The 12651-nt window shown below is 35.5% G+C and overlaps 1 protein-coding gene across 3 annotated transcripts in view; it reads right to left on the bottom strand.

The window, feature by feature from the left end:
• Positions 1-12651, bottom strand: part of LOC144962681 (receptor-type tyrosine-protein phosphatase T-like) — a 405447-nt gene that overhangs the window by 167091 nt on the left and 225705 nt on the right. For all 3 annotated transcript variants that reach the window (XM_078895816.1, XM_078895818.1, XM_078895819.1), the window contains one exon: positions 3899-4057. In XM_078895816.1, the coding sequence (XP_078751942.1) occupies positions 3899-4057 (159 nt within the window). The remainder of the gene's footprint in view (positions 1-3898; positions 4058-12651) is intronic.

The following is a 12651-nucleotide window of genomic DNA, read 5'->3' as shown; positions in this document are numbered from 1 at the left end:
AGTAAAAATTGAAGCTGACTGTATAACTGTTGTGTGTGTGTGTGTGTGTGTGTGTGTTTGTTTGTATGTGTGAAAGAAACAAAAGGGAGACGGATAGAGTGAGGTAGACATGAAGAAAGGGGTGGAGGCGGAGCAAAGAATTGTAGGGATAGTTTAAGAAAGCATTTATTTGTTTCAAAGTAAGTCATAGTCAATCAACTGGAAACATATTGACCAATAAGATTGCAATTAAAGAAATGGGCTGGTTAAATTATTCATTTCATTGTTTCCATTTTGAGTCAGATGACAGCTTGAGAAGGAGGGATTGGGGCTTATTGTGCAATGACTTACATGAAAACATGTTATTGGATCTCTCACGCTTTTCTTAGCGTTCACCCACATTGTTGATTGTCTAAAGAGACACCCCCCCCCCCCTTTTCTTTCAGTATACAAAGAAAGCACGACAAAACGAACATCTCTCTCTCTCTCTCTCTCTCTCTCTTTCTCTCTCTCTCTCTCTCTCTCTCTCTCTCTCTCTCTAATAATGCATTACATAACAGAGAGATGATTTACAAGGAAAATAATATCATCTCCCAAAACTACTATACATTTGACTGTTTCCCCTCTCACCAAGGGTATCCAGTCAGGGCCAGGACAAAACCAAATAATCTCATTCCAAGACAAAGACAGAAAGCAAGTTGGAAAACAGATATAGGGGGATAGAAGACAATAAGTACCTCCCTGCCCACTATGGGAGGTCAGGAACCCCACTCAATTAAAGTCTTAGCGTATAATTTCATGAATAAAGAAAGAGGGACAAAGGATCCTCACCTCAATCATTAACCAATGCAGCTAGACAAAGAAATAATAGCATGTTGTGTGTATCAAAATGCACAAACACACACATATGTAACACACGCATGCTGACGTCATGAAACATTGCCGGGCATTTTAATGGCCAACAGGCGCATGTGATGAGCGTTGACCAATCAGAATCATTCATTTGTAAAGTTGTCAGGGACAAACCTAGAATTGTTTACAGTTTTTTAAAGTTCATTATTGGTTGAACCATGAAATTGTGGAAAGTCATACTTTCTCTGAGATATATAAAGACACGCCCTTTACTGTGGTATCTTACATGGTATTGGTGGAGGAAAAGACTTAATATTACTAAGTCTTGGAAATAGTTGCTCTCTGAAAGTCAACCTTCGTTTTGAATGTCTCATTGATAGGTGCTTTTTTAAATATTAAATTTATATAACTTATCCTAAATACATATGTTGAATTATTGTTTTCATGTAGAAAAATGATTATAGTTTCTGAAACAACCAAAAACTGAAATTTGATCATTTTGACCATTCCCAATTTAAAACCGGGTTTCTTCGTTTTCCGAATCCCGACTTAATACCGCTTCGAGGCGTAGGGTCACATATGTGACTCTTGAAACCTTAAAACGGTATCGTCGGATTGGTTAAGATATCGAAAATTGAATTTATAGCCAGAAATATCAGACTTGCGTTGAGCTTATCTATGATTTATTGAGAAGAATCGATACCATATTTTAGGGTGCTAATGCCAAACAAAAAAAAAAAAACAAAAAAAATTTTTTTGACCAGTTTAACATTTAATTCGCTTAATTTTAAGCATCTGGTTCGTTCCGACATAATACGTAGAATTATCATTAAACCAGCTTCTCCAAGCAGATGCACTGAATAATCCCATGCGCTTCAACAGTCGTAACGTCACTTCCCTCGAAATGACGCATGGTAACTTAGTAACTGGCTCTAAACTATCGGAACAATGCCGGACGCCCTTATGAAATATTTCTCCGACGAGCATAAAAGTGTATCCAGAGGGAAAAAACCCCATTCTAAATCTGATCATGTTTTGACTTTTACACATTCTGATCACAAGACATATGAAAAGTTCTAGCCAGCATGAAGAATAAAAAGTACCGATTTTCTTTGTTTATTACCACGATGGCCGCCGTTGCTGGGCGACGTGACATCATACTACTGAATCCAATTTACAAACTCAATTTTTTTGGTGCCACTTTTTAACTCACTCAACCCTAAACACCGACTATATCCGTTGTTTTACCCGGGGTACTTTTACCCCATGCCTATTTATTACATTTTACTGTGACAAATTATAGGCGTAATATCAAAGTTATGTTTTTTTTAGTTTATAGATGTGAGTGGTAGTTGAATAAAACTACTCGTATCTATGTACATGCTCATTTTTAGTACATTCTTTTCTCTCCAATTTTGAAAAGATAGCAAAAATCTCTAGAGTTGAGTGAGTTAAGCTTTCGATATTATTATTTTGAGATTGACTTATTTATATTCATTAGGTAGAGAAATGAATCAGCTAGCCGTTGATGAATTACAAATGATAATAAATGTTTTTTTTTACTAGAACATTAAGGCGGTTAAAACGAGTGTAAACTTCATTTTGCACATGACTATATAGAGCAATAGTCACTAAACCTGCTCAAAACGCTTTACAAGGGTCCCAAACTAACAAAAAAATTCAACTTATAGTACAAAATATGACGCATTGTGCGATATTACGATTCTTTCCCACGGATATAATACTGTTAACATTGAGGTAATGCGAATTAAGAGCCTTTTCAAAGGACTCAAATATGCACCTCTCACAGCGAGACTCGAACCCTGGACCTTCTGGGCTGAAGACAAGTGTCATACTATGCGGCTATGTGGTTTTTGTGGTATAACACCCGCTTTCGAGTAGGAAGGTCCTGGGTTCGAGCCTCGCTCAGTGCACAGTTGAGCCCTTGGAAAATGCTCTTTACTCTTTTCTCTTAGGAAGAGAATACCTTCAGGAAGACCTGGCCGTCAACAGCAATGTCTCTGTCCGGAAAAAAAATGTAATATCGCCCTAACAGAAGTCATGTCATGTCACGTCCTACATGTTAAGTGTTGCTGTTGGCCTGCAGGGACCCCTTGTAAAACGCTTGGCGCAAGTGGATATTACGTTTTGTAAAAGCTTAAGATTAATTTGTCATACCACTAAGCACAATGCCTGTGTATTCAAGTGATGTTTGGATCTTATTGATAGAACGAAGTTGACGTCACTCAAGCCTTTGTTATTGTTTTTTGCCATCCGCGTTTATGAGTAATTCTCACTAAACTGTATTAACCAGACTATAAACGTTCAAGATTACACATAGTTTTGTGTGTTGGTCCGTTCTACTTCCGGATGGCAAAGTTGTGAGCGTCTTAGCCAAGTGCATACTATCTATACCCTGCTCGACGAATAATAAATGAATGCGCTGTGAAGCCAATGGGCTTCCATGAATGTGAACACTTATCTTACTCATTTACTTAATCCTCTTGGTCCCTGTTGGGACATGGAGCCCTAATCATACTCATCAAGCATACACTGTCATCGTGGTAGATCTATCTCAGTTGGGGCGCTGACATTCCTGCCTCTCTCACCCCCTTTGTCCATCGATCAGCTGCATTTGACCTTTCTGATTGCATGCCCTAGAGCTTTTTTACTTGAGCTTTTATAAAGCGCTATATCCACTTAATATGCTTAAAGCGCTTTACAAGGTGTCCCTGACCAGCAGCAACACGTAACATGTAAAACGAGACATAACGCCTGTCAGGCGATATTACAATTTTTTTCCGACAGAGACAGCGCTGTTAACGGCCAGGTACTCATTTTACACCTGAGTACGGTGAGAGAATATGGTTTAGTGGTAGGACACTCTCTTTCGGATCGGAAGGTCCTGGGTTCGAGCCTCGCTCAGTACATAGTTGAGTCCTTCGAAAAGGCTCTTTACTCACATTTTCTCACCGCACTCAGGTGTAAAATGATACGTTGACCGTTGTCTCTGTTGAAAAATTGTAATATCGACTAACAGATAACTAATACCGTAGATATTCCTTACCTAGCTGGCATCCAGGTCCCCATAGACCATCCTTACATCCCAGAGGGCACGAACCGCTGGTCTTGCTGCACACACGATTGCCCTTGCAGTGACACTGGAATTTGCATCTGTAGCCGAAGAATCCGTCCGGACACGTCTGATACAGACTCCTCAGACTGTCTGTTTTGGACAATGAGAAAAATCAAATAGAATTTAGAAATGGGATTTTTTTTTTTTTTTTGGTAAACAAACACTAAAATTATATAACAATAATAATAATAATAATAATAATAAATAATAATAATAATAATAATAATAATAATAATAATAATATAATAATAATAATAATAATAATAATAATTGAGCTTTTATATAGCGCAATATCCACTAAAATGTGCTCAAAGCGCTTTACAAGGGGTCCCTGGTCAACAGCAACATTTAACATGTAGGACGGGACATGACGCCTGTCAGGCGATATTACAATTTTTCGGACAAAGACAACGCTGTCGACGGCCAGGTACTCATTTTACACCTGAGTACGGTGAGAAAATGTGAGTAAAGAGCCTTTTCCAAGGACTCAACTATGCGCCGAGCGCGGGGCTCGAACCGAGGACCTTCCGATCCGAAAGCGAGTGCCATACCACAAGACCACATAGCCGCACAAATTAAACAAACTTGACTTAGATATTTAATATCTTAATATCCACGCAATGCGCATAGTATCAAGTCCGTATCATTCTCTCACTGTACTCAGATGTAAAATGAGCACCTGCTGGCCGTTATCAGCGTTGTCTATGTCGGAAAACAATAGTAATAATAAAATCGCCTGAAAGGCGTCATGTCTCATCCTGTATGTTATTTTTTGCTGTTTGCTAATGGACCCTTTTCAAAGCGCTTTGTGCCCGTGTATTGGAAATTGGCCTTGATATATATATATATATATATATATATATATATATATATATTTATATATATATATATATATATATATATATATATATATATATATATATATAGACGTCTATATCTCCTCAAGTAAGTATCATGTGTAAGATTTTGTTCATTAAGGAGTTTAATTATTTTGCCATTGCAATTCGAACTTGCAATCCAAAATTCAATTTTACACACCGGGTTCAAGCCGACCTGTGACTATTTATAGACGAGCGATCACAATTAATTAGAATAACATCACATGTCGTGTCGGCCGTCATTTTCCATTCATCACGAGATTAATCACATTATCATGCACTGCCATTACAAAAGGATTGTTTGAGTATGCTTGCTTGCCCTCTTGCCTGTCAATAGTTTTGATGTTTTACACATCTATTTAAACTCTTATCTTCTTGCCTCTCAATAGTTTTGATGTTTTACACATCTATTTAAACTCTTATCCTCTTGCCTGTCAATAGTTTTGATGTTTTACACATCTATTTAAACTCTTATCTTCTTGCCTGTCAATAGTTTTGATGTTTTACACATCTATTTAAACTCTTATCTTCTTGCCTCTCAATAGTTTTGATGTTTTACACATCTATTTAAACTCTTATCTTCTAGGATCCTGTACACATCTGGAAGTTAGTTTGACTTCCGTTACACACATAATCTTTACATTTAGCAAAGTAGATAACATTGCAGTGGTTTTCTATATTTATGATATATATATATATATATATATATATATATATATATATATATGTGTGTGTGTGTGTGTGTGTGTGTCTGTGTGTGTGTATAATCATAGAAACAAAAACCGTGAATTAATTGTGCTCAACGTATATAAATATAAACATATATATATATATATATATATATATATATATATATATATATATATATATATATATACATACGAGTAGCTGTTAATAAAACATTGACTGTGAATTCAAATCAACTTCATCAACATCTACAATCATCACTTTTCTAATAAGTTCTCCCTGCAAATTGTAAAAAGTTAGATAAGGTAATGTTATATATATATATATATATATATATATATATATATATATATATATATATATATATATATATATATATAACCTATTTCAGCAATGAAAATATATGTATCATTTCAGAAATTAGAAGCATTTTATGAATGCAAGTATACTTATGAACAAACTTCCTTATTAACATAGACTGCATTTAGATCTACATAGTATTTTTGATATTTTTATTTTTATCATTTATTTATTAATTTATTTATTTATTTATTTTTTTTCTTGTTCAAAGTAAATACCAATTAGTGCCTATCTACTTTGAAGTGCTGTTCATATTTTCAATCTAAAAACTAAAATTCAATGTAGACACCTCTTAAATGAGCTGATTACTAGCCTAGCGGCAATGTGGAGATGTGGTCTTGTTGTGTGACACTGGCTTTCGGATCGGAAGGTCCTGGGTTCGAGCCTCGCTCTGCGCAAAGTTGATTCTCCTTGGAAAAGGCTTTTTACTTACATTCTTTCACCGTACTCAGGTGTAAAATGAGTACCTGGCCGTTAACAGCATTGTCTCTGTCCGAAAAGAAAATTGTAATATCGCCTAACAGGCGTCATGGCCCGTCCTACATGTTAAGTGCTTGTAAAGCGATTTGGGCACCTGTAGTGGATAACGGCTTTATAAAACCTCATTTTGTTTTTTTTACCAATCATAACTTATGTGTTCGAAATTTTATTGTATAGATGCTGTGCGCTTGGCTAAGAAACTCACAACAGTGTCATCCAGAAGTATAACGGACCAAAACACAAACCAATATGTAACCTAAAACGTTTATAGATAGTATGCGCTTGGCTAAGAAGCTCACAACATTGCCATCCGGAAGTATAACGGACTAACACACAAAACTCTGTGGAGCCTTAAACGCTGAGAGTGTGGTTAATGCAGTTTAGTGAGAATTACTCATAGACGCGGATGGCAAAAATCAATAACAAAGACTTGAGTGACGTCATCTTCGTTCTATCTATAGTCTGGATAATACAGTTTAGTGAGAATTACTCACAAAAATGGTTGGCAAAAACACAACAACACAGACACGATCTGTCTCTGGAAAAACAAGTAATTAAAATTTTGGCCATCAAATTCGTCCGTCAAATATCGATCGATGAAAATGAACCTTGTCTTAGCAAAAACTCTCACACCTGTAACTAACCCCCCCCCCCCCAAAAAAAAAATAAATAAATAAATAAAAAACACAAAAAAGCTGGAGCTTTTATATAGAGCAATATCCACTTAATGCGCTCAAAGCGCTTTACAAGCGGTCCCTAATCAACAGCAACATTTAACATGTAGAACGAGCCATGACGCCTGTTAGGTGATAATACAAGTTTTTTTCCCACAGAAACAACGCTGTTAAAGGCCAGGTACTCATTTAACACCTGAGTACGGTGAGAGAATGTGAGTAAAGAGCCTATTCCCAGGACTCAACTATACGCCGAGCGGCGATGCTCGAACTCAGGACCTTCCGATCCGAAAGAGAGTGTCATATCACTAGAGTACATAGCCGAACTACACGAAGCCCTAGGTTTGAGAGCGGTTTTTTCCGAAGATGATGGTCATTTTAATCGATTGGTATTTGATGAACAATTTTTTTGGCCAAATTTTTAAATACATTTTATTCCACAGTACGTTAATTTAATTCGCTGTTCACAGTGTAGAACTTTGTCTTCAAATATTTTATAAGACCATGTGATATGAAACTGAGCATAGTGCTCATAAAAGTGGTATCATTGAATTATAGATAGAATGACGTTGACATTACTCGAGTCTTTGTAATTGTTTTTTTTTTTTTTTTTTTTTTTGTTTTTTTTTTTCCATCCGAGTTAAAGAGTAATTCTCTCTAAACTGTATTAACCAGACTATAAATATTCAAGATTACACAGAGTTTTGTGTGTTTGGTCCGCTATACTTCCGGCTGGCAATGTTATGAGTTTCTTAGCCAAGCGCGTGCTATATAATAAAAAAATGATTTATTGAATAATAGATATATCTATCTATTTGTTTATGCCCACTATTGACACAGAACATAAAAAGTATAACCAAATACTAGAATGAGTCAATAAAATGTATAGTAAATAAAAGGGATTAAAATTAACTCTTATAGATAGAACGAAGATGAAGTCTCTCTGGTCTTTGTTATTGTTTTTTGCCATCCGCGTTTATGAGTAATTCTCACTGAACTGTATTAACCCGACAATAAACGTTTAAGGTTACACATAGTTTTGTGTGTTGTTCCGTTATACTCCGGATGGCAATGTTATGACCTTCTTAGCCAAACGAATACTACCTATAGATAGTATGCGCTTGGCTAAGAAGCTCACAACATTGCCATCCGGAAGTATAAACGGACCAACACACAAAACTTGGTGTAATCTTGAACGTTTATAGTTTGGTTAATACAGTTTAGTGAGAATTACTCACAAACATGGATGGCAAAAAACAACAACAAAGACCTGAGTGACGTCATCATCTTTTTGACCAATCATAACTTATGTGTTCGAAATTTTATTGTATAGATGCTGTGTGCTTGGCTAAGAAACTCACAACAGTGTCATCCAGAAGTGTAAAGGACCAACACACAAACCAATGTGTAACCTTAAACGTTTATAGATAGTTCGAAGATGACGTCACGCAGGTCTTTGTTATTGTTTTTTGCCATCCGCGTTTATGAGTAATGCTACTGAACTGTATTAACCTGACTATAAACGTTAATGGATATACACAGTTTTGTGTGTTGGTCTGTTATACTTCCGGATGGCAATGTTATGAGCTTCTTATACAAGTGCATACTATCTATAGATAGAATGAAGTTGACGTCACTCGGGTCGTTGTTATTGCTTTTTGCCATCCGCGTTTATGAGTAATTCTCACTGAACTGTATTAACCAGACTATAAACGTTCAAGATTACACCAAGTTTTGTGTGTTGGTCCGTTTATACTTCCGTATGGCAATGCTATGTGCTTCTTAGCCAAGGGCATACTATCTATAGAAAAATAATTTATTAAATGGTAGATATAGCTATTTGGTTATGCCCAATATTGACACAAAACATAAAAATGTATAACTAAAATCTAGAGGTACCCACATGAATGAGTGAATAAACTGTATAGTAAAAAAAAGGAGTAAAATTAACTCTACCTAATATACAAATTATATAACATTTGGCGTCATAATAATGAAGGCTAACACAAATAATATATAATAATAATATGGCACTATTTCAAATAAGAAATGGATTTTAATTGCATTTCAAAACGGTAATAGATCACTTAATATGCTGGAATATAGGGTATAATATGACGATAGAAAACAAGATTTGCGTAAAAGTGAAGACAAACAACGTATTATCAATTCAAACAACTTGACAACACTGTGCCTATTTAAAAATACAATGCATTCCTTATACATAGAACACTGATTATAGAATGCACAAAGAATGGAATAATGATAATGATAATGATGATGATGATGATAATGATGATGATGATGATGATGATGATGATGATGATGATGATGATGATGATGATGATGATGATAATGATGATGAGCTACCAATTAGCTGTGATCCACCATCGATAGCAGAGATTGTGGGTGCCATTAACAAGATGAAAAGGGGGAAAGCTGCTGGACCAGACCAGATTCCACCGGAGGCTCTAAAAGTTGATGCGGAAAGAAATGCTGAGGCCCTGCACCCACTATTTGAGAGAATCTGGAATGAAGGGATATTCCCAAAGGATTGGAAGGAAGGACATCTTATCAAGCTTCCAAAGAAAGGGGACCTCAGTAATTGTAATAATTATCGAGGCATCACTCTTCTTTCTATCCCAGGAAAGGTTTTCAACCGTATTATTTTAGAGAGAATTAAGAATGCAACAGATGCTAAACTGCGGGACGAACAGGCAGGTTTTCGGAAAAACCGTTCAACCACCGACCAGATTGCCTCTCTGCGAGTCATAGTGGAACAGTCTATAGAATGGAACTCTCCTCTTATTGTCAACTTTCTGGATTACGAGAAGGCTTTCGACAGTATTGACAGAGCAGCATTGTGGAAAATTCTGGCACATTATGGACTCCCTGAAAAGATAGTAAACCTCATTAAGGAAATGTATGCAGGGTTGTACATGAAGATCAGCTTACTGACAGCTTTGAAATTAAGACTGGTGTCAAGCAGGGATGCTTGCTCTCTCCATTCCTGTTCATCCTTGCCATTGATTGGCTAATGAAGGAAACCTCCAAAGGGAGAAGAAATGGGATACAGTGGACCCCCTGGACACAGTTGGATGATCTGGATTTTGCAGATGATCTGGCTCTTTTGTCCCACACCCAGGACCAGATGCAAGCAAAAACCACAATTATAAACAGCCTCTCGGAATCAATTGGTCTTAGAATTCACCCTGCAAAGTCAAAGGTCTTGAGGATAGGTACGCGTCAAAGGGAGCAGATCAAAGTAAAAGATCAAGAACTCGAAGATATAGACACTTTCTGCTATCTCGGAAGTATAATTGACAAGGATGGAGGCACGGAAGCAGAGGTGAAAGCACGAATAGGAAAGGCACAGGCTGCATTCACATCTTTGAACAGAGTTTGGAGAACTAAAGATATCTCCCTCCAACTAAAGCTAAGACTTTTCAACTCAAACGTGAAGTCTGTCCTACTGTATGGATGTGAAACTTGGAACGCATCACAGGCATGTATAAGGAGGGTACAGATTTTCGTAAACAGGTGCATGCGTAAGCTACTCAGAATAAAATGGATGGATAGAATAAAAAATGAAGAAGTATGGAAAAGAACACAGCAGAAACCAGTGGGAGAGGATATAGGAAGAAGACGATGGAGGTGGATTGGACACACGCTTAGAAAGAATGACTCAACTATAACAAAGAAAGTATTGGACTGGAACCCTCAGGGCAGAAGATCAAGGGGAAGGCCACGAGGAACATGGAGAAGAATTAAAGAAGCTGATATACAGAGAAGTGGTAAGACCTGGAATGAGATAAAAAAGTTGGCTCAGGATAGAGAAGGATGGAAACTGTTTGTCTGTGGCCTATACCCTGACCCAGGGTGAAAAAGGCAATGATGATAATAATAATAATAATAATAATAATAATAATAATAATAATAATAATAATAATAATAATAATAATAATAATAATAATAATAATAATAATAATAATAACAATAACAATAATGATAACAAGACAAACTTAAAGGAAACATTGATATGATTCAAAGCGCTAATAGGGTAGAGATAGGAAAATGATGCATCTTCATCACAGCGTTGGAAGAATAAAAATTATTGATTATTCATATAAGTTGTGGATATTACAATTGCTAATTACATAGTTTATTAAAACACTAAGCATGTTTATTTATATAAAGTTTCCTTCTATGTTCTATTATTTACTGTCCTCATAAGTAGACTTTACACTTATAAAAGTCATTTAAATTGATTAAATCTGAAACATGAAAATCTGCCATATTGTAAATCCAATGTTTAATTCACTCAATCCTAGAGATTTTTTGTTACTTTTAAAAATTGGGAAAAATGTATTAAAAATGAGCATGTGCATATTAGACAGTTTTATTCAACTACCATTAAAATGTAAAAATTAAAAACATTAGCTTTGATTCTTCGCCTATAATTTGTTTCAGAAAAATGTAATAAATAGGCAGGGGTAAAAGTAACCCGGGTAAACGACGGGTATAGTCAGTGTTAGGGTTGAGTGAGTTAACCCTCTCCTTACCAAATACAGGAAAATCCTCACATTCCTGATAATATTTAGATGTCTAATAAAATATGTTTCTTTTTCAGATATGTTTTGTGCATGATAATTTATGAAAAAAAAGATGGTTTTGTTATTGCTATAAAAAGGTTCTGCCGTTATGTTAAACTAGTATGCTGCACACGATTATGCATCAAATGTTATTATTTCTTCCGAGCTTTAGTCTAAAAAAATAATTTTCTTTTGTTGAGTTGCTATGATATTTCGGGAAAAACTGGATCCAAACTATCGGAACAATGGCGGACGCCATTATCTCCATAACCGCCTTTCTAAAATACTTATCCGACGAGCACAAAAGTGCATCCAGAGGAGAAAAACATTATTATAATTCTGATCATGTTTTGACTGTTCTACATTCTGATTACCTGACATCTGAAAAAAGTTCTAGACAGCATGAAGAATTAAAAGTCACGATTGCCTTTGTTTAGAACCAAGCTGCTGATTGCTGGACGGACGTGGCATCAGACTATTGAATCCTATTAAATACACCTAAAGGTGTAGAACTTACGGCTTGGCAGGATCAAGGACTTTTTAAAAGATTTATCTGATAGAAAACTCTAACAAAAGAGAAAAATAATGATAATGGCAAGGGAATTCGATAGGTCTTATCAGCGAAGCAAAAAAAGCGATGTGTTAAAATGTTTATTTATGGAGAAAAATATAATGGATATATTGAAATAAGCGGAAGTAAGAGGATAAAAGCGTAAGGGGAGAATATAAGCAAAATTTGAAAAATGGCATTTTGAAAAATAAAGAAACACAACAAACATGATACAGCACATTTAACACTAAATTTGTTTTCCAATATATGTGTGTATATATATATATATATATATATATATATATATATATATATATATATATATATATATATATGGTATTGTGTTTCCTATCTCCTTTGCTATAATGATATATAATATATTGATTATGACAAAGATGAATGTGAATTAAGTCAGACTTAATCACATAACGTTTAGAGACCCGCAGGTACATTCAATTCTATT

Source organism: Berghia stephanieae, chromosome 1, assembly GCF_034508935.2.
Source record: "Berghia stephanieae isolate SIO BIC M18660-M18661 chromosome 1, UCSD_Bste_1.3, whole genome shotgun sequence".
Taxonomy (NCBI): Eukaryota; Metazoa; Mollusca; class Gastropoda; order Nudibranchia; family Aeolidiidae; genus Berghia; species Berghia stephanieae.
The sequence above is the reverse complement of the archived record's forward strand: the minus strand, read 5'-3'. Positions and strand labels throughout refer to the sequence as shown.